Source organism: Muntiacus reevesi, chromosome 3 (genome assembly GCF_963930625.1).
Source record: "Muntiacus reevesi chromosome 3, mMunRee1.1, whole genome shotgun sequence".
NCBI lineage: Eukaryota > Metazoa > Chordata > Mammalia > Artiodactyla > Cervidae > Muntiacus > Muntiacus reevesi.
Genome location: NC_089251.1, coordinates 231,280,213 through 231,304,269, shown reverse-complemented (window position 1 = coordinate 231,304,269; position 24,057 = coordinate 231,280,213). Strand labels below are relative to the sequence as shown.

General features: G+C 37.6%; 1 protein-coding gene across 4 annotated transcripts in view; it reads right to left on the bottom strand.

Annotated features, from left to right (window-relative positions):
- The window catches only part of GPD2 (glycerol-3-phosphate dehydrogenase 2), a 230,765-nt gene that overhangs the window by 14,639 nt on the left and 192,069 nt on the right, over positions 1 to 24,057 (bottom strand). For all 4 annotated transcript variants that reach the window (XM_065931560.1, XM_065931563.1, XM_065931559.1 and 1 more), the window contains 5 exons: positions 20,105 to 20,269; positions 19,168 to 19,312; positions 9,657 to 9,850; positions 788 to 922; positions 364 to 539 (listed from right to left, as the gene is read on the bottom strand). In XM_065931560.1, coding sequence (XP_065787632.1) covers positions 364 to 539; positions 788 to 922; positions 9,657 to 9,850; positions 19,168 to 19,312; positions 20,105 to 20,269 — 815 coding nt within the window. The remainder of the gene's footprint in view (positions 1 to 363; positions 540 to 787; positions 923 to 9,656; positions 9,851 to 19,167; positions 19,313 to 20,104; positions 20,270 to 24,057) is intronic.

Genomic DNA, 24,057 nt, shown 5'->3' with positions numbered 1-24,057 from the left:
AAAGTCTACTACACATGTATCACTGTACCAGTGACTGATGAAGCTTCAGCTTCATTGTGCTCCTGATATCACTTCCGAAGAACAGCCTTCCTTATGCTCAAGAGAGAAAGAATTCGGGAGGTCCTGTCTGCTAGGAACAAGCCAAACTAACCCTAGATTCTAAAACAGAAACCAAAACATGTATTGCTTTTTAAGCAACTAAAGCAAAATTTTTTTTTCCATTAGTTCACTCCCACAGTACACTGTCAGAAACAAACTGAGCAATAGGAAACTCAAAGTCATGGAGGCCCCGTGGTTGCCAATCCTGTTACTGGCAAAGTGAGATTAAGTCAAGAGTAAGATGATGTGGCAATGCACACCCACCTCACTTTCAAGTCCATAGTCCTGGACGAGCCTGATGTAGAGTGTGGGGCTCCAGTCTTTGCCCCCTTGAAGGAAAAGCCCAACTGTTCTACTTGGTCCTGCTTTCAAATTGTGTGCCTTGACTGCGGCATTTATGGTATCTTCTGCCATAGATCGATAGGTTGTCCACTTTCCACCTACAAATACATTGATAAGCCATTCGTCAGGTTACTACCCATTTTTCTTACAGTTAACCATTTCTCAACTTATTAATAAGAAAATTCACCTGTTGTTTATAACAAATGTAGCGAAGCCATGGGTAAGATGTTACTCAGAATCATTAAAAAAAACCTTCTGTTCATTAGCATTAAAAGAGATTTTGATATGAGAATTTAACTCAAGTTGCTATCTAAAGCACATTCAACGACAAGGTAGCATCCTGTACCTGCTATAGTGATAAGACCACTCTCGCTGATGTCCACGACATGGTTTCGGGAGATGGACTTCGTGTCTGCAGACTTGGGATCTGTCACAAGGGGGCGAATACCGCTCCACGCAGCCAGGACATCCCCTCTTCTCACTGGGAAGGATCAATGCCAAGAGTTAAGAGGATGACTCAAAGACATCTCAACAAGACCATGAAATAATTAATAAGCAGAAAATAGTTCAGTAAGAGGAACACATAACATGTACTTTAAAAGGGAGGAAAAGCCCTTAGACATAAGAGCTAAATGAGTGGTAAGTTACAGTGGGGATGGTGACGTCCCCGGCAGTCCAGTGGTTAGGACCTTGGTTAGGTCCAGGGGTTAGGTCTGTGCTTCCATTGCAAGGGGCACAGGTTTGACCTCTGGTAGGGGAACTAAGATCCTGCATGCTGTGCAGAGCAGCCAGAAAAATGGTAAGGGAGGTGAAAAAAAAGCAAAGAACTGGAAAAATCACTGATACGGGTTCTCAAAGAGGAAACAAAATAAATGTTAGCAGCCCTCAGCTGGGACGATCTGCAGTAGTTACAAAGAACAACAACAGTAAAACAGAAACAAAAACAAACTGAACAAACCAGAAGACTTATGAGTTGTCATATCTCCTCCAAGAATGTATCTTGCTATCTCTTCCCAGAAAAGACAAAAATACTTATTAGGAGAAAAGGGCAATCTGGATTTCAGATCCCATTCACATCTGAATTGTGTGTTCTTATATAGTGAACCTTCTATATATTTAGACAAAGTAGACTTTGAAAAATATTTAAATATACATCCAGCAAATTCTTGTGTAAGGAATCAGAAAGGCTCTTTGAAATAACTAATTATTAGACCAGTCTAAAAAAAGAGCACATAACCAAGTACAGGGAAAAGACCCTAAAAAGTTATACTGGATGACAGACAATCTCTCCATCTTGATCTCAAATGAAAGATAGATGTCTGGTAAAAATAACTTCATCTAAGGCTAAGGTAATCTGACATATTTTGGCAAAGCTCGTTAAGGGTCACACTCTTAATATGACGACAATCTGAAAGAAGAGGTACCCATACATCTCTACAGGGGTGTTTAATCAAACCCATATTCCAACACTGAATCTAAACAAAGGGAAAATAAAACTCATAAGCTAGTGAGGAAAACCTAAGGCTTCCAGTCTTGTTAACTGGATGCCCATGAGGGCATCTTGATGCTGGCATACCATCCCTAGATTGCCCCCCTAAGGGGGCATCTTCTTCAACAGGTTTAATCCTGATGGTTTCCATGGAATGGGGGTTAATTCTCACTCCACACAATTCCACAAAAGTCTTGTAAAACCCTCAACACAAACCATGCAGTATTTTAATCTTTACAAAAAGCTTAACTAGGAAATTACCACTATTTTCCATTAGGGTTCAAATTGCCCTCTGAGTCAAAAATAAAACTTAGCCAACCACTTAGAACGTCATTGTGGTCACTGCAAAGTCTCAAAGTGTGTCTCTGAAATTCCTTAGGCAGCCACACTGATCAGGAATTTGGTTTCAATTCTCACAGCCTTCTGACGGATCTTAAAATTATTTGGTGGAAAACTAAACTTTCTAAAGTAAATTTAAAGCACATGTAAATAATCCTTGTGGCAAATGCTTTACCTTTTCTGGTATAACAGGCAGAAAAATGCATCTATGAATCTGTACTATCTGAAACAAAAAGACCAACCTAAAACATTTGAGTTTTTCATTCAGGGAGGAAAACTAAATGAAGCACAATATATACTGATATGATTTTTAATCCTTATTTTTGAAATTGATACTCGAAAAAAGGAAAAGAAAACATTATCAGGAAGACTTTATAACATGTTAAGAACTTTAATTTATTTTGCTTGATATCTTACCATGCAGTTTTTCAGTCTGAGAATTATATCAGATGAATATTGAGATAAAATTTACTTAAAAAGATACATTTAGAATAATCAAAATTTTAGATCACATTTAAAGTAGGAATCAGGTTTTATGGCCTACAGCATTGTTATATTGTTATGTTAGAGCGTGGTTGGACCAGGGGATCTATTGTCTATCAGTTTCCTCCCAACCTTGAGATTTAATGACTTGTATGGATTATTCAAAATGCCGTTTTGCAGGGGGCGGGGGGAGTTGATGAAGAATAAAGCACTTTTTACCTCTTTACCATCTAAATTAAGTAGTGACCAGTCAGGGCTGTGGGTATAATCTAGGCTCACAGGGAACACCATAGCTAAACACATGAAACATGAATTCTAACTTCTTGTGGAAAAGACAGCAGCAAACAGAACTAAAAGGTTTCTCTCTATTACTTATTCACCCACAATGGAAACCTTGCACACTGTTAAACTCTAATTAAAGTTCTCTTTAGAAACAGATTCATGAGCAGTGGACAGATAGCATAGAGGACTTTCCAATACTGCTAGGAACGTCTGCAGCCGTATTGTGACAAAATGGGGAACAACTGCAGGGCAAAGCCAACCTGCAGGGTGGTGGAGTGAAAGCAGTAAGGGTCCCGCACCGAGGATTTGCTCAATCACTAAATTAGTCACCTCTTGAGATTTCTTATATCTGCAGATCTTCTTTTACAAGATAATGCATTCTTTACTTTATAATGACAAAAAATACAAATTCAGTGACTTTAATAAATTGAGTATATGCTTCTCAATTGACTATGTAAGTACCTCTAGCTTCCGTAGAATTGTTCCATAGACTTTTCTGCAGTGATGGAACTGTTTTGTACCTACACTGTCTAATTCACTAGCCACTAGCTGCATGAGCTTATGAAGCACTTGAAATGTGGTCCATGCAACTGAGAAATTGAATTTCAAACTTTATCTCATTTTAACTAATTTAAATTTAAATAGGCACATGATATTCACACATACAGGCTATAATTTTGCATAAGGCAGTTCTAGAACAAAACTGTCAAGTAGTACATCTCAGACTCATCCTGGCAAATTGTCAAACTGGGTACCTCCCCCATGGCCACCTTGCCCATGTCTCCAATGGAGCAGCCACTCAGTGAAATCTGACAGTGAGAATATAATCTGCTGTAATAGAATGTGACTCTCTCCAAAATACTGTACTGTCACAGCATGCTCCATACTCATCATTGCAAAGTATCCTTCTCTCCTACTAATCTCATCAATTCAAAGAAATGAAAATATTTTTACTAAATTAAGTACTTCTACCCTCAAGTTCTTACCCAGAAATTGACCCTATCATTCCAGCTGTAGCCAAGAACATCACCTAGCCAAGAACAACATCTTGGCTGTAGCCAAGAACTCACCATGGTACAATAAGTGAGAAAAAACCTCAACTCAAGCTTGTATGCTTCAGAACTCAAAGATTCTATTCACCTCGATTTTCCTGGCCCTCGTACTGTCAAGATAGCTAGGACAGATGGCATTACTGTTTCATCTTCCTCACCATGTTGAAAGTCTTTGGCAGTATCAATTCTAGTATTTCTCAGTACCTCAAATACTGTATCAAGTAGAAGTCATGAATTGTGATCAATAAATATGAAATGGCACATTAGAACATTCTCTGAAGTTTTTATATCAAATAAGAGCTGACATTACAAAATCAAAAGCAATAACATTTTGGCCTCTGAGCCAATACACTAGACTTTAGGTTTCTAATGATTACGTATTTAAATAACTAGATATCCTGTTTTAGAATAACTGAAAACTTTAATAAATAAAGTAAATAAAAGTACCAGGGCTTCCTTGATGGCTCAGATGGTAAAGTATCCACTGCAATGCAGGAGACCAAAGTTCTATCCCTGGGTCACGAAGATCCCCTGGAGAAGGGAATGGCAACCCACTCCAGTATTCTTGCCTGGAGAATTCCATGGACAGAAGAACCTGGCGACCTCCAGCCCATGGTATTGCAAAGAGTTGGACATGACTGAGTGATTAACACTTGCACTTAATTAAACAAGATGAGAGGAAACAACACTACTATTAAAACTGAAAAAAAAATTCTTGATAAACACCATTATGAGAGTAGCTCACCCAGATGGCACCTAGTTGATTTTTAAGTGCCAACTGCGAGTACCTCTGGAGTGTATAAAGGTTCTTGTCAATATTTTCAGAAGGATAGTGAGGAAATAACATAGTCCTTCTACCACCATGGTTAAGAATTCTTTTTATTACATTATTTTTATTGTAAATAACTCATTCAGGTTTTAGTGTATAAATTATATAATGACTAAAATACAAATAGTAAAGCTGAATAGACATTTTTCACAGTTGGTTGAAAAGACTAAGTGCTGTATAATTGTTTCCAATTATAATTAGTATTTTTATTCTTAAAAACTTGGTAAGAGAAGCATTGGTTTTAAAAGTTAATAGAAAAGGCAGCCCACAGGAAGTGATAATTAAGAGCTAAATGTGCGGTTTTGCTTCACATCAGTTATTTAGCCATACATTTTGGGGTGCTCTGTCTCATATTTGCCACTTTCAAAAAAATCAATAAAAAGCATGTGAAAATATCTAAACGAACACAGGGGAAACAGTGTCAGAAATCAATACTTCTCTACCAGCATGCTTAACCTGCAGAAATGAAGTGTTAATCACAGAAATAAGATACCATATTACATTTATAAACTAATGAAACTAGAAAAAGCAAAACGCGTGACACTGTAATTAAACAGCTGGAAAACATCCAAGCCTGTGTAAGTTGATAACCCTGGTACAATCTCTGGCAGTGAAAAGGCAGGTCTGCAGTGAGTTGATACGGCCAGCTCCGTTGTTAATTGAATAACAGGCAATCTATAAACACTACTAATTGCATATGTGAAAACCTGTGTACAACTAGAAGCACTGCCTAGAGAAGCACTCCAGAAAAACTCCATGGATAAAGCACTCTGCACATCTTCTGTCCCCCTCCACCCCTCTAAGTCACAGCTTCCTCACTACCGCATCCTCCTGATTAACCTCTACAGAGCAGACTTAATGATACATTTTTCAAAAGATCATTTCTCCTCCTAATCCAATACACACCGCACAACTATCAATTACCCATTTCAGAAAAGAACAAACAAGTAATCTAGAAAATTCAGCCTGTGAATGGTGAGTTTTCTAAATTGTAAAAGAAGACATGGTCTCATTCCCAACAGACAAAATGCTTTTCAGAATTGTTCCGACGCATTTTGCAGAAGTGTGGCAGCTGCTGTGAACAGCATGGAGTGTTAAGATTTGACACTTTTTTTTTTTCTTAAGGATATAGCCATTTGGGGAGGCTCCGAAACTGTTGTCAGAATTTTACTTATCCATCTAATAAATCGTTTTTAAATGATTATTTCAATCCTGGTGAATACTAACCATTTCAAAAACATGGCTCTGGGATCTACACAAAGTTTCTATTTTTTTTAAATCTGTAGAGAAGACTGCTTGGCCCAAGGGACTGGTTATGAGAAATGAAACCTCTGCTTTAACAGTCACATCCAAATAAGGCCAGTCACTTGAGAGCAAAGGTCACCATCACTCTGAAGGTGTCTAGAGGTTTCCATGAAATGAACTGAGAGAAGTAATCCACTCCCTAGGGGATATAATATCACATCATGCAACAAACCCAGGCCTACCAACTGGAATATACACAATATTTAGAAGCATCAATATTAGGGCTAGACTGACATACACAATATCAGGCTCCGACATGAATGACCTATGGGAAAGAAACTTAAAGTCACTGGGCCTCAGTTTCTTCACCTATAAAATGAAAATTACAAAATAAAACTAATAAAGTTGTTATGAGGAATCAGATAATATAAGCAATAGGCTTAGCAGAGTGTCTTACATAAAAAGCTCTCCATGAGGATACAGCTTTTAAAAATCAAGCATGCATTACCCACTGAGGAAAAATAAGATTAAAATATGTGCAGCAACAGCATGTACTCAAAAAGACTGAATGAGACCTGAAGCTGAGTTTCACTTTCACATTTCATCAGTATAGAAGAGAATATCAGGTTTCACCAAAATTCCTTGGAAAAAATACAAATGAGAATGCCTTTACTTTGGAAATAGACATACTTTAGCTAACTAGGACTCTACCAAGACTGAGGGTAATTCCTCATATACCCTGAGGACTTCAGTCCAATAAATAAGAATGAAGAAAAACCATAAAGAATCATTGTGGCTGAACTGCTTTTAAAAGGATAAGCTGATAAGGAGGAAAGATGTGATAGATGGTGAGCACGGGGAAATAAATGAAGTACAAGCAAGAGCTGTCACTTCTGCTTTTATCCTGGATGTTTGCTACCTGGAGAATTCTTAATCTCAAGATTCCCGAGACCACCAGTAGAAAGGTGATTTACAATGTCCACATATTAATTTCAATCTGTTTTTACAAAAAAATCAGAGTTGACAAAAATTCTTGGCTAGTTTCACCAATTAACCTGACTACCAAAAGGTATGTTAACTGAAAAGCTCTCTACAGACCAAGGAAGCCCTAGATGGTATTACCAAGTCCTCTACCTATCAGTAAGCAGAATAAAAATGAGGGGTATAGGCTTGGTGTCTGTTCTAGCCCAAGTCTCATTTCACTAGTGGAAATCCCTACCCCTGGTATGGGCACAGCAGCTTCTTGGAACCTATACCTGTTTCCAGCACATCCAGTCTCTGGGCACATATAAGCAGTTAGATTTCTCATTCGTGCATCTGAACTTTAAGAATTTGGAACCTGTCAACTATAGCTCTCTGCTCTTGAATTAATTTTGTTTCTTGCTCTAGCAATGTAAACTTCCTTCTCTTGGAATCCAATATAAACCCACTTTTAAAAAATATATCCAGGTAAATGTGAAATGAAGCAGGATTCAGTAACAATAATCAATTCATTAAAACACAATCATACCCAGATGAAGCACCTTCTATCTCACAAAATGAGGGAAAAAAATATCAAGCTGAAATTGCAATGGATATTAAACTGGGCTTAACTATTTCTTAAATAACTGTGTGTGAGTGTGTATGTTTGTGTGAAAGAGTATAAATTTAGCCACATAGATTTCAATTACATGTACTTAATATATTTATACTATTATTACAGATATCCAAAGAGACTCTACTCAAAATGAAATTACAACCATTATTTGAAATTAGAAGAAACTAAAACTATACAATATGGATCAATCAGTCAAACTAGGAGAATCCGCTAAACCACTTTGTAAAGCAGTTTGTTTTGTTTGATTGTAAATGTGTGATCACATAATGAAAAGAATTCCTTAGGGGAAAAGGATTCATAGATGCTAGTGAGTCACATTAAGACAAAAACTGTGTCCTTGCATGGCCTCCATTGAAGCCAACATTATAGGAGATTCTTGATATAAACAGATGATGACTATTTTTCAAAAATCTTAAATTTTGTACTTTCATATAAAAAGATTTTCAAATTGCTACTAGCATCAAAAACCTTGAAAGCATCTAATTTGTTTTGATTTAAAATAATCATAAGTGGTATACCAGCATATATATAACAAGCTTTGAAACTGAATAAAGAATCCTTACCCTTAAGGAGCTCCAAGTGAGACTATATCTTACATTATTACCTATTATACACTGTTGTGATATACTAGCTCAGTGATCTAAGGGACTACACAAGATAGGTGGCTTCTGAAGTATAAATAATATTTTGCCAAAATGAGAACTTGGGGGACAGACTATCCGAGAAAAAGACTTCGACCTACATAAACAAGGCATGGAGATTTAGAAGTGCATGACCTGATTTGGAAATAATAAGTCATGCAATATAATTAAATAAGTGAATGCACAGAGGTGGAATAGTTGAATCCAAACCTGCCAAGACAAGTCATGAAAAGCCTTAGATTCCGTACGAGACAGTTCAATAACTTTGCTAAAGTTTAATGATGAGACACCAAGGGGATATTTTTGTGCAGGGAAGTGATGATCAGAATTGTGTTTTAGAGAGTTCTGATGGAAGGACCAGACCAGGTGAGGACACAGACCTGATACACGAAAGCTAGTTAGGGGGTCAATGCAACTGTTTAAGTGAAAAATGCCACAGGTTTGAACCAGGGCAATGGAAGTGAGAGGAGATTTACAAGATACTTCAGAGTAAGCAGAGATGGGAATTGGACTGGATGTAGAAAGAGAAGGATCAGCAAAGATAAGGATGCCATTCCAGCCTGGGTGACTAGATGGATGGTGAGGTTATTAAGTGAGATAGGAAATAATGCTGGGAAACTTTTGAAACTACCATGGATTAAAAAAAATGCATTATACCATATATATCCACTGGAGAAAATACTATGACATCCAAGTTAAAAGAAGGCATGTTCAGGTTAGCACTGGAAAGAAGTGAACTTTATCTCTTTCAATTCAAACAGCATACTTATTAGCTAAATCCTTAGTTAATATTCCAGGTTCCACATAGTAACAGCTCACTAAATTTCTTAGAATATATTCCTCTATCCTCTCATTTCTCTAACTAATTCTTTCCTACGGGTTTCCTAGATTTGTAAATCATACCTTCACAAGCTCTAGAAATGAGTGATGCAAACATTTCATACTCTCCTAGAAAAGCATGGGTGTTTAGAGCTCTGCCGGACTGGCACTCCAATCTTGCTATCAGAAATGACCAGAAGAGGATGGCATGCGTTTCATGTGGATATAGAAACTGGAGGGGGAGAAAAGGCAACTTCCTCCTATTGTGTTATGCCTCGGCCTTCTTAAGGCTTCCAGAAAAAGTGGTCAGTACGTAAGAGTCAGAGCCAGCTAGGTGTGAAGATGAGTCAGTGGGGGTGCATGGCAGTTACCCAGTGAAAGCTGGGATGGTTTGGGAGATAGAAAAGAGGGAGAGTAAACTTAAAGGAATGCATGTTACCTTCAACATCACAACTCAAGTAGTTACGCACTTCATTCAAAATGAAGTTGATGTCTTCTTCAGAAGGAATGGGATGGTGTGTAACATCAGTTGGAGTGTCGGTAGTGCCAGCTATAGTCATCTTTTGCCAGGGCAAGAAGAAAATAACTCTCCCATCACTGGTTGCTGGGTCAAGAAGTCCCATGCTCTCTGGGCTGGGGTGAAAAGAAAGGATCACATATTTCTGAAGTCAGCCAGAGTTTGATCTTAATCTGCATTCTAAAACATTTTATTCACTAATTCTCATATAAGCAAACTAGGAACACACGAACTGTTACTTTGACTGCCGCTAACCTAGAAATTCCTAAAAGAAAAACAAAATGGTATTACAAAAGGAATGAAGCAAGTGTGATTATAATAATGTCCCACAGCAAAACCAGCAATGCAAGGTGAGTTAAGTACGAGGACTTCAATTCCGATTGTTTGGGTTTTTAGATCCCTTGCACCATTCACATCAGATAAATGTCAGCAGGATAAATGCCTATAATTTCTTTCATGATGGTCACTTAAGAATAGTTCTTCAACCTTTTCTCAAGCCCATGGAAAGTATTTTCCTGGGACATTTGACATTTGGTACATCTTTCAGTATAAGGTCTGAGAAGTCTGTGAGAAAAGTGAAGGGTCTGACTTTCTAGAAACTAAAACGTAATCAAAAAGTTCTTTACTCTTTTGTGCCTGAATAAGCTTATAACACTTCACCCAATATGAGATTTCTTACTTTAATTCAATTTTACTGAAATCTCAAGAAATGCATCCATGAGAAAAGGGCTCAGTTTTCTACTACCACCTGGATAAGAGTGTACTGGGATAAGATCAAAAAGGAGAGAAATATTTTAGCAATGAAAATCTTTAAATAGGCAGAAGATGCCAGTGTACTATACTACTAAATTAAGTTTTAAGGACGCCTCTTCTGCTAGACCAAAATCTTAAAAAATATTAAGAATTTTTCTAATAACTACTTAATATTCTAAAACCAAATTGGAAAACACACTTGCAAGAAGAGGCAACAGAAAATAAACACTGACAAAACCTGCCCAGTTGTGTTATTGAATCATTAGTAACTATTGTTTTAATGTATTCATTAACCATTCTAAAATTTAGGAGATGTTGTTAAAACGGCAGGAGGAAACTCATTTTAAAGTGTCATTTTCAAAGAGTTGAACATTACAGATCTTCAGATAGCTAAATTTGCCTGAATTCTCATAAGGAACCAATGTTAAAGTTATTTTCTGTAAATATATTTTCAGCTTCTATTAATAATATTTCTTAGGCAGGAAATATAATTCTATTTGGTTTCAATAAACTCCAAAAATTCCTGTTATGCTCACACATTTTAAAGGGCATACAGTCAACTATTCATAGCTATCTTTCTCTTAAAATTAAAACAACAAGAAACTCAAGATTCAAATGTGTAAGGATGAGAGTCTGAATGCTGTTTAAAAGCAAACCAAAAATGACTTTTTTATGAAAAAGAAATCTATAGTCAGTTTAATTAATGCATCTTCTTCATTGAAACTACAAGGAGTAATAATATTTCTTTGCAAAGACTCGTCAGCCCCATGAAATGCCTGCCATGTCCATAAGAAATTGGACATGGCAGAAATCACTATTTGTAGAAAGAAATCACTATCTGTAGTCTACATGAGATACAAGAGAGAGTAGACTTCAATTCTTCTATTTCAGTTCAGTTCAGTTCAGTCACTCAGTCATGTCTGACTCTTTGCAACCCCATGAACTGCAGCATGCCAGGCCTCCCTGTTCATCACCAACTCCCAGAGTTTACTCAAACTCATGTCCATCGAGTCAGTGATGCCATCCAGCCATCTCATCCTCTGTTGTTCCCTTCTTCTCCTGCCCCAATCCCTCCCAGAATCAGGATCTTTTGCAATGAGTCAACTCTTTGCATCAGGTGGCCAAAGTATTGGAGTTTCAGCTTAAGCCATCAGTCCTTCCAATGAACACCCAGGACTGATCTCCTTTAGGATGGACTGGTTGGATCTCCTTGCAATCCAAGGGACTCTCAAGAGTCTTCTCCAACACCACAGTTCAAAAGCATCAATTCTTTGGCCCTCAGCTTTCTTCACAGTCCAACTCTCACATCCATACATGACCACTGGAAAAACCATAGCCTTGACTAGATGGACCTTTGTTGGCAAAATAACATCTTTGCTTTTTAACATGCTATCTAGGTTGGTCATAACTGTCCTTCCAAGGAGTAAGCACCTTTTCATTTCATGGCTGCAATCACCATCTGCAGTGATTTTGGAGCCCCCAAAAATAAAGTCTGACACTGTTTTCACTGTTTCCCCATCTATTTCCCATGAAGTGATGGGATTGGATGCTATGATCTTAGTTTTCTGAATGTTGAGCTTTAAACCAACTTTTTCACTCTCCTCTTTCATTTTCATCAAGAGGCTCTTTAGTTCTTCACTTTCTGCCATAAGGGTGGTGTCATCTGCATAGCTGAGGTTATTGATATTTCTCCTGGCAATCGTGATTCCAGTTTGTGCTTCCTCCAGCTCAGCGTTTCTCATGATGTACTCTGCATAAAAGTTAAATAAGCAGGGTGACAATATACAGTCTTGATGTACTCCTTTTCCTATTTGGAACCAGTCTGCTATTCCATGTCCAGTTCTAACTGTTGCCTCCTGACCTGCATATAGGTTTCTCCAGAGGCAGATCAAGTGGTCTGGTATTCCCATTTCTTTCAGAATTTTCCACAGTTTATTGTAATTCACACAGTCAAAGGTTTTGGCATAGTCAATAAAGCAGAAGTAGATGTTTTCTGGAACTCTCTTGCTTTTTCAATGATCCAGCAGATGTTGGCAATTTGATCTCTGGTTCCTCTGCCTTTTCTAAAACCAACTTGAACATCTGGAAGTTCACAGTTCACATATTGCTGAAGCCTGGCTTGGAGAATTTTAAGCATCACTTTACTAGTGTGTGAGACGAGTGCAATTGTGTGGTACTTTGAACATTCTTTGGCATTGCCTTTCTTTGGGATTGGAATGAAAATGGACCTTTTCCAGTCCTGTGGCCACTGCTGAGTTTTCCAAATTTGCTGGCATATTGAGTGTAGCACTTTCACAGCATCATCTGTTAGGATTTGAAATAGTTCAACTGGAATTCCATCACCTCCACTAGCTTTGTTCATAGTGATGCTTCCTAAGGCCCACTTGACTTCACATTCCAGGATGCCTGGCTCTAAGTGAGTGATCACACCATCGTGACAATCTGGGTTGTGGAGGTCTTTTTTGTACAGTTCTTCTGTGTTTTCTTGCCACCTCTTCTTAATATCTTCTGCTTCTGTTAGGTCCATAACATTTCTGTCCTTTATCGAACCCATCTTTGCATGAAATGTTCCCTTGGTATCTCTAATTTTCTTGAAGAGATCTCTAGTCTTTCCCATTCTGTTGTTTTCCTCTATTTCCTTGCTGATCACTGAGGAAGGCTTTCTTATCTCTCCTTGCTATTCTTTGGAACTCTGCATTCAAATGGGTATATCTTTCCTTTTCTCCTTTGCTTTTTGCTTTTTTTCACAGCTATTTGTAAGGCCTCCTCAGACAGCCATTTTGCTTTTTTGCATTTCTTTTGCATGGGGATGGTCTTGATCCCTATCTCCTGTACAATGTCAGGAACCTCAGTCCATAGTTCATCATGCACTCTGTCTATCAGATCTAGTCCCTTAAATCTATTTCTCACTTCCACTGTATAATCATAAGGGATTTGATTTAGGTCATATCTGAATAGTCTAGTGGTTTTTCCTACTTTCTTCAATTTAAGTCTGAATTTGGCAATAAGGAGTTCATGATCTGAGCCACAGTCAGCTCCCAATCTTGTTTTTGCTGACTGTATAGAGTTTCTCCATCTTTGGCTGCAAAGAATATAATCAATCTGATTTCAGTATTGACCATCTGGTGATGTCCATGTGTAGAGTCTTCTCTTGTGTTGTTGGAAGAGGGTGTTTGCTATGACCAATATGTTCTCTTGGCAAAACTCTGTTAGCCTTTGCCCTGCTTCATTTTGTACTCCAAGGCCAAATTTGCCTGTTACTCCAGGTGTTTCTTGATTTCCTACTTTTGCATTCCAGTCCCCTATAATGAAAAGGACATCTTCTAGGTCTTCATAGAACCGTCCAACTTCAGCTTCTTTAGCACTACTGGTTGGGGCATAGGCTTAGATTACCGTGATATTGAATGGTTTGCCTTGGAAACGAACGGATATCATTCTTCTATTTAGCACATGCAAAAATCACCTCAAAGTGTGTCAATCATTTAAACCTTCAGTGAGGATCTCATCTTCACTCAGGGTTAAAGTAATTTTACTTTCAAACAATACACTGAGAGCTATAAGTATCGAGTATTTTCAGTCTCTGTATGTCTAAAGTTTTCCTTTGTATTTGGCATAAAACTTGCTAAATATCTTAAAAGAAACTAGTTAAAATATGGTTTGTGAGCACCTAATTTGATCCTGGGTTGATAAGCCCTTTGATTAAACACATCACTTTGTGATAGAAATTAGCTCATGAGTTCAAACTTTCAATTCGGTAAATAGTCCTATATTGAAACAAAAGGATAAATTCATATTCTAAAATTTAAGGAACAAACTACATGTTGGTATAATATATATATGACCATTTTATGGGCCAGATACTATGTGATGTATCTAAGTAACTCAATAAACTTGATCAACTTCAGCATAAAGTTATAATACTCAGCAACTGAGACATGAAATGCTGTTGGAAAAGCACAACTACTGAATCTTTTAAAACCTTTCAGTGCAATAAAAGTAGTTTAAAAGGTGAATGTGATAGTTACCAACACACACATAACTGGAACCTGTAGAGAATCAACTGCTTAAGTGAAGACATATGTGTCAAACATAAAATTAACAAGCACAGAGGGAAGACAAAGCTATTAATGAACGGTATTAAAAATTTAAGAATCCATTTGGAAATACTTCTCATCAGTTCTAAATTACCTAATTCATAACTCACCCTTAGGGAAAAGTTTGTTTTCTTATGAAGAATTAATTCTGCAAGGTCGCACAAAAGTTTGAAAATGGCTGTCAACTATAGGGATGGTATATACAATGTGGTGAGGCACAGGTCTTTTCTCAATATATATAGTTCACTTGACATCAACAGAAGAAGCTTGCTGCTAATTTATATGTGTCTAGGATTAGATGTAATGAACATTTTTCTCATGCAGACCATTGCCATCCTGAAGTACCCTTATTTAAACTGAAATCAATTTATTGTTAACTACTCAGCAATCAGTGTTAGAGCCAGCAGTATGCACACACATTATGGAAAAAAAAATTGACCTCTCATCAGTAGTTAAAAGCATCTTTAGGCTAAAAGGAGGAGACAACTATTTTCATGTATTTCAGTCACTTGATGTATTGTAGTTACTTTTGTAAGATCATCTACCCACAACTCTGATGAAAATTCCAGATTTGCTTTTTTTTTAATTTATTTTTAATTGGAGGATAATTGCTTTATAGTGTTGTGTTGGTCTCTACCACACAGCGATGTGAACTAGTCATAAGTATACATATGTTCCCTCCTTGAACCTCTCTCCCAACCCTCTAGGTTGTCACAGAGCACCAGGTTGAGCTCCCTGGGCTACACAGCAACTTCTCAGTTCTTAATGTAAAGAGTGCCTTCAAAAGTAAATGATTTCTGTGTGTTGAGTTTTCTGAAATTAAAGCAATCCAGAGAAAGAGAGAAAGCTGCTACGATGGCACAAGATAATTCCACATGTGGAATGTTAGTTAGGGTCATAATAAGCTTAATAAATGCCATAAAGAAACTCTGAAAATAGCCCAACAGGGTAGACTGCATACCTGGTCCTCATTCCCCATTTAGCTGCCTACACTCAATAAATCAGTGGCTCCTGAAGTCACTGTACCGTCAAACTAATCAGGTTCTAGTTGAAATGCTAGGCCTTAAGTTATTATTAGCTGGCTTATAAGGGCAGCACCAGAAGGTCTTACTCATCTCTGAGGACCTAGTAGAACCCTTGAGTTACAGCTGTTGAGTGAAGACTGACTGAGAAATCCAGAGAGCTATTTCAGTCTGAGATCGCTTGACCTCACCCACCCAAGAGAACAATTTGATATGGAGAGAAAAACCAACCCTCGGATGCCAGCGATACAGCTGCTCAAAGTCAGTACTGAAAGAGGGACCAAACAATTAACCCAGACTGTAATCCCAAACCAAGGGACTCATCTGCAAGCAGAGACTGAACAGGAACTGGGCTGCCAGACCACTCCTCTAAGGTTCCCCACAGGATGCTTAGTGGTTGTGGTTCAAGGTGCTAAAAACGGAGATTATTAATTTCTCCCAAAGTAGAACGAGATCACTTACTGCATCTTAAACAGACCCAGCTGTGACTAACACTTTTACAACTTATAGGCATGGGTCTGAACTGCTACTGCTAAGTCACATCAGTTGTGTCCAACTCTGTGTGACCCCATAGACGGCAGCCCACCAGGCTCCTGTCCCTGGGATTCTCCAGGCAAGAACACTGGAGTGTTCATGCATTCTCCAATGCATGAAAGTGAAAAGTGAAAGTGAAGTCGCTCAGTCGTGTCTGACTCTTTGAGACCCCATGGACTGCAGCCTACCAGGCTCCTCCGTCCATGGGATTTCCTAGGCAAGAGTACTGGAGTGGGCTGTCATTGCCTTCTCCGATGGGTCTGAAACTAATGCCTAATTTTTAGGATTAAGAAAGACATTCTGTTTTGAAAATATTACATGCAGGTGATATATATTTATATTTCTTAAAAACCACCTATCTGCTCTGTTGTTAGCATATTATAAAGCATAGTACAGAATATATGTATAGCATGAGTTCCTTCATGAAAAAAGTTTAAAAGGATATACATTTGTGCGAGTATAAACATAAAATTTTACGGAAGAAATCAGAAGGAAGCATTATCAAAAACTGAAGCTGGGGACATGGGGGAAAAGAGGGAGACTTTCACTTTTCATTCTATATCTTTCTATTTTTCTATAGCGATTACTTTTGTTTATTTTTGTCTACGGGAGTTATCTGGGCAGTAAAAAGAAAAATCATAGTTTGTTTTATATTTTAATATCTATATATTTAAAATTCCCTTATAGGTATAAGATTAAAATTTTAATTAGAAAAAGGAACAATCTCAATTTGGGCAAGTTAACACAAAAAGCTGGTAGAACTCATTCAAAAAGTATTTACTGGTCATTATTATGTACTAGATAAAGTACCAGGAGCTATGGATGTAGCAGTCAAGAAAATAAAGAAAAAATAAACAAACGAACATTGTCAAAATGTACACAAATTAGGAACTACTGTGAGATAAGGAACCAGAAGCTGAAAATGAGCAGCTTCCCAAAGTTGCACAGTTAACAAGGGGTAAAGTGATGAACAAACCAGAAAGTTCTTTACCAAGGTATCACCTTATCATATTCCATACTGTGTTTGTCTGTATACTGGAAAGAGTGGAATGTCTTCACATTTTAACGACAGGCAAACTAAGGTTTACAGAATAAACTGGCTTGTCCCAAACAGCGTCATTATGAAGTGGCAGAAATAACACAGGGAACAATACAGAACACCAATGCGTCCTCTGGTATCACGGGACAAGAATAAAGACATGAAACACAGTGCACAAGTAAGATCGAAGCAAATGTGAGGATTATGGTGACGTGTGTGTGTCTATACTTCAGGTACTACATCTGCACTGCTAAAGAATGCTTCCAAACTTACAAACTAGCTGACCTTGCAAATTTTCATCCAACACAAAATAAATGCATATAATTGTGTCTGAAGCTATTTTTGAAAACCTCTATATACAAGAAACATTTGCAACATGTACATATATTTACTTCTCTCCTTTTCATTTGAACTAAACTTCTGCTCAACAGTTGTTAAAACTTTATTAAGCACCCCTGCATAAGTGTTTATTATTGAGATTGGTGATAGAGACCATGGTCTCTACAGCCGTAAGTGAAAACACTAATGACTGTCTATCAATCATATGCAGGCATTTAGAAAACAACAAAGAAACCCTGGAAGCTGGTGGATACGAAATTTCGTTAATATTCTTCTTGGTAGAAGTGTGATATCTTTCTCATTAGAAGTGTGCTTGGTACAATATCTTGGACTCTCTTCAAGAAGACTTAGTGGAAAACTAATAAGGCAGCATCATATATTACATCGTGGGATAGCATTCTAGAAGAATGCAGATATTAAATGAAATATCATGGATCTGTGTATCTGTTTTATCAAATATTAAAAAATATGTCTTGTATGGAAAATTATTAGAATATAGAAGCGATAACTCCCATTTTAATCATGTTACCTAGAAATTATAACCTTTTACATATAATCACATCACCTACAGGCAATCACCATTGGTATTTAAAATACTTCATCTTTTTCTAGATACTTATATAACGTTTGATCATGTTACACATACAATCTTGTATCCTCCACTCTAAATTAACACTGTATCTCTCAGGTTTTCCTAGGACAGTAAAATTATTCAGAATTTTTAATGGCCATATAATACTCCCTTGTGCAGATACACCATAATTTAATTATCCACCCTCCTAAGGTTAGAAACTTACGTGGCTTCTAATATTTCTCAACTACAAATGATGTCTTAATGAATACCTTGAACATAAATCATGATTTCACAGAATTACGTACTAGTTTGCCTATTAGATTGCCACATATGCAGATAAAAATGTTCCATATTCATCATGGACACATGAATTTTTCCCCAGATGTTTTGAAATGTACATTAGGGGTAATTATTATCAGTTTCTTAGGATCATACAGCTTTCTTCTCAAATTTATTAAAAACAAAAAATACTAAAAATTCAAACGCACATAAAAATTGCAGTTTCATGTGTAACACCCCACTTAAAGGATTTTCAATTAATAGCTGTTATTTCATCTCTATCCCTGCCCATTTCTCTACCTCTGATTATCTTTGTCAAAATGATAAATCAGAAATTATAAATTATTTTTCAAAATATATTTCAAAAATTATAAACATAAGAATATTTGGGCCTCATTTTCAGATTCTTCATAAGCAAGTCCGGGCATTTTATAAAATGGACTTTTTAGTGCTTTCATGTAAATGTCTTTTATGGACATTTTTACAAAATTAATTTTAGGGTTTTCATGAAAATTAAAATTCAAAAATACTAAGACTTAGCCTCTGATGATGAGTACGCTTAAAAAAGTACAAAAACAGATTCCAAATCACTAACTCATAAAAAGGAGTATTGCCATAAAAACTAAGAAATTCTCAAGACTGGTTTGCGTTTTGTGTTTTGGAAGAGCTGTTTTCTTCTCATTTTGAACAGTGAGTTAGACCATCTATTATTAAGAAAGGTATGCTACAAGAATACATGTAAACAATTTCTTGCAGCCCTCCTTCTCTGGCGACGATGCATGAGCGGGAACACGGGTACCTGTAGTAACCAGGCATCACGATGTGGACGCCAGCACTCGGCTGGCAGATAGCTGTGGTGTCCTTATCGTCCATTTTGCGCACAGTGTCTGTGAAAGGTCCCGTGGCGTTGATAACACACTTGGCTCTCACATCAAATTCCTCCCCTGTGAAAGAAAGCAGCGTCAGTCACACACCCCATTTGCTTCTCTGCTCACTGATGCTTTAGATTATTAATTCATCTATTAACTTATGGTGGAGTATATATTATATCACTTGAGCGATACAGGCAACCAGAGTCATTGAGAAGCCACACAACAGGCCTGCATGTGAGTACATTTAACCAACAACAAGTCCAAACTGCAGGAAAAAAAGCACGCTGCTTTTTCATTTCAGCTCTCATTCTAGTTTGCAAAATGCCCGGCATTAAAGTGCCAAATAGGAAGAAAGTGAGTAAATGAGCCGCTTTTTCCTTAAAACTCAAAAGTGTGAGCAGTGGTTTTGAAGGAAACGACGTAATTCTGAAACTTCGCCCAAGAGGCCACAAAAATGGACAGGCAAGCAAATCTCACCAAAGTTAAAGTGATTGACTTGAATGGCAAGTAAACACACTGCTTCTGTCACCTAAAGGATACTTTTTGAAACTTGTCACATTTATTGACTTTTCTTAATAACATGTTTTTGTAAAGAAAATATAATGCATTCATAGCTGTGGGAATTTTGCAGACATTATTATCAATGATCATCATTAATGTTTAACACAAAGAGGAAAAAAATCGCCAGGTTCCACAAAGGAAAATTTTCACGCAAAATCAGTTGTTGTTGACAATAAGGAATATAGGTAAGAGGACTCTGAAATCTGGCGTCAATAAAAGAGAAGTGACAGAGGAATTATCACTCAGTCAGTGTACAGACAAAGCAGGATGCTGAGAAGTCTGCCCTGCCGAGCCTTTGCATACCTGTGAGCACATCCTTACACCGCGCACCACTCACGCGCTTTTTCCCCGTCTGGGGGTCTGTCCTCTTGAGCAGGCTCACGACCTCCATGTAATTGGCCGTGGCAGCCCCGTATCTGGCAGCGGTGAGAGCAATGGCGAGGTTCATCCGAGCGTCGTTGTGTTGTCCTGCAGCGGGAGGAAGCATCAGAGGAGGGACAGGGGTCACCTCAAGCCACAGACTGGTGGCAGAGAAGAGTGTCACAACAGATATGTCACATCTGTCCCTGTCACGTGGAACAGACCTGATGGCTGGTCAGCTCTACAGGGCACGACTTGGAAATACATGGTCATCCTCAGTCGGGCATCTACCTGCCGCTTCCGCAACTGCACTTTGTATACCACAAAGGATGAAAGTCTCCCTTCCCTACAGAGCTCACATCAATTATCTGCACGTTAAGAAATAAGTGATTATTCTCTCCGTTTGGGAACATATGTATATGTCAGGCTTTTCCTAATACAGACAACCAATACACACGAAAGTGAAGTAATTCAAAACTTCAGAATATTTGACACTCCAACTGGTGTTGATTAACAATTTTTATGAATACGTGCTCTATCTAATATTCAAAATCAAGAGCTTAATCTTCCATAGAGAATCTCTCAGTATTCTATAAAAGGAGTTTTCTGGGTTTGAATTTCAATCAGACCTCCTTAAAATGTTAACTTTTTGTTTTTTGTCGTACATAAAAGGTAAGAAATTAAGCAGGGCAAAATTTAATTACAGAACAATTCCTACCTGTATTGTTAAAGATTTATTGCTGAAAAATCTTAGTTAAAGAAAACTGAGGGGGAGGCGAAGCGGGGAAAGATGATTAATCACTTTAAAATACTGGCATCACTAGAGACTTTTTCTATTTATTATTGCCAGTGGAGTTAACGCTGACCAGGAAGAATTACTCTACATCGCAGGGGCCAGGTTCTCTGTGCCCTGAATAATTAATTACACGGGACTAGATGTATTGAAGCAGAGTTCAAATTCCCACACATTGGGATCAGTTCTATCAAGATAATACTGATAAAGGGATGAATTTATAATGGATATTGTTGTTGATTTATGTTGCCGGCATACCAAGCATTTAGTATAAATGGTTTATGTAAAGTTTCTTCCTTGTGATTCAGTCTGTGCCGGGTCAGAAGCACTGCAGGTAATCGGCTGCAGCTAAAAGGGCACAGTTATAAAGAGAGAATCAATGACAGGACCCTGCCGCCCCTCCCCACAGACATCTTATTCTAGAACTGCTAAACTAATGCAATCGGCCAAGAACCTTTCCCTCAAAATTAAAGTCTCTATCAAGTTAAGAACATACATTAAACCTTGACATGCAAAATAAGGAGTTATTTTATCCAAAGATGAGTAAAATGAAAGTAGAAGAAAGGAAACAACAGCAGCAGCAGCTGAACTTTAAGTGGAAAGAGAAGAGGGGCAGCATTTCTATCAATTTCACCTAGCATGACCCTAGTGGTACAATTAAAATAGTAGGTATATTTAAAATTAAGTTTAAGAAACTCACTTTTATTAATGTGGCCTCATTTAAAATTGGAAAATATGATCCATAAAGTTAAAAGCATGCAAACAGATTATACATCTAAATTAAAGAAAGTACCCATCCCACCGAATCTTTCTAGTACATAGCAATGAAACATTTAAAGGGTAGCACAAGAAATCCAAGTCATGTTCCTATGGTGGGAAAACTCTCACCAGTGCAAGTGTGCCTAGACTTAGATACAGGGTGAGAAAGCCACATGTAAATCAACTACTTTAAATCCTATATGACATCACTGCTCCTAGGAACCAGACAGAAATCCATTTATTAAATGACAGATCCCTTTGTAAAGTGATATACTGTTGTTACTATTTAGTTGCTAAGTCATGTCCTACTCTTTGCAACCCCATGGAATGTAGCCCACCAGTCTCCTCTGTCCATGGGATTCTCTAGGCAAGAACACTGGAGTGGGTTGTCATTTCCTTCTCCAGAGGATGTTTCTGACACCAGGGACTGAACCTACATCTTCTGCATTGAAGTGGATTCTTTACCACTGAGCCTCCAGAGAAGCCCCTGTAAAGTGATATACTGTATATCTATTTCATGATCATCCAGTAATGAAACTAACACTGAAAATACACAATCTTTCTTTTAATATATTTTCCAATTATAGAATCTCATTGGAACAGTATTTGTATAGTTCATCAGGCTCTATTGTTCCTATGCTAAGATATACCACCTATACAAAGATACACCTCCTGAATTAGCTTCCAAATGCCAATACTTTTGAAGGTAAATAAGATGAACCTCAGTTAAAAATGTGAGGTGGAAACAAGTCTCTTTGCTCTTTATTTTGCACGCTTACTCTTATAGCCAGCAGCACCTGCCTTGACTCGAATCAGAAATGTCATTTATTTATGAAGGTTCTCCCTGCAATCTTCTACTCCCTTTATTCTTGAAAAAAATTATTTACAACTTCTTGAACATCCATGTCATTTCATACCTCCTTGCCTTTGTCCACACGAATTCTTTTGGCTGGAAAACCATCCTGGAAGCTCTAGACAACTCCTATTTCTCTCCCATGAGCTGATTCAAATATCTCCCCATAAAGACTTTCATTATCTGTACTGAACCCCTCCAAGGCCAAGTTGTTCATCCCATTTTCTGAATCCCTATTGTACCTTGCACATACCATTTCTACAATCTTTAAGAAACTAGTCATCCATGTATCCATCAACTTAAAAAAATGATAAGCCTCAGTTATGATTCAGGCATCGTGACAAATGCAGGGAACTTAATGGTGAGAAAGATACAGGGACACTTCTGTTATCCTGTAAGTAACATTCCACTGTAATTACTGCCTGATTTCCATGTCTCCTTGGCCTTGTCATGGGAAGGCAAGAAGTCTTACTTTTCATCTTTTCTCTTTCTCATTAGTACCAAGCACAGAACAGGTATTCAGGAAGTGTTAAATTTAGCCAAATTCCATTCAATGTGTTAAATAAACAGGTGTATTTATAGTCTTAGATTTTTACAGTCTTCCAGATTTATATAAATCTTATAGCCCTTAGAGATTTACAGTATTATCTCTAACTATAAAACAGAATGCTTTGTCTAAAGTTTAAAAAAAAAAAAATCAGTTTATCAGTAAGTTGGTGGCAATAAACTTGAGGGAAGAAGGGAAACCCCAGAAGTGTGTAAAATCTACACTTAAACCCAAACTAGCCCTCATATTTAAGTTGAATAAGTGAGGCAGAATGAGAAATGGATATGAATGATTCCCTCTAGACTTAACCCACAAGTTGCCCTGTGCTTCACTGGGAAATGCAAATACAGTTATTATAAGTTCCTAAAAACTGAGGAATTAAGTAACTTGACTTTCTTCTGGGCCTAGGAGTTCACATCTCTACCCCCGAGTCCCTTTCTTTCCAGACATTAAGCTTAATTCAAGTACCTGCTTTGATTCAGGACTGACCTCCCACTCCCCGACCAACATTAAATTCACCTTTTACCCCGAGATACCCAGAGGCTCACACAGTGTATGGTTCCTGTGATAAGTGGTATATGTTCACTATTCTTAACTAAGTTCCCCCCAACTCCTTTTCCTGACATTCTGAAAGGTATCTATATGCCTCCTGTAATTTTACTGCTGAAGAAAAATGTTTTTGATAACACTGCATGTTATTGGAATGCAAAGCAATAATATCAACTCTCCCACCCAACTGATCTGCTTATTAAGTTTGGATTTTCAAATCCTTTTCCTCAGAGCCAGGCAACACGAGACTATTCACTGATCAGTGAATCGCTTTATGTTGGCACTTACGCAAGGACCCAGACTGGGACTGTGAAAATCTGTTTCCTACTCTGTTCTCCTTTTGCACTTGAAATCTTACATATGTGCACATACTGAACTTACAACTGAGATGCGAG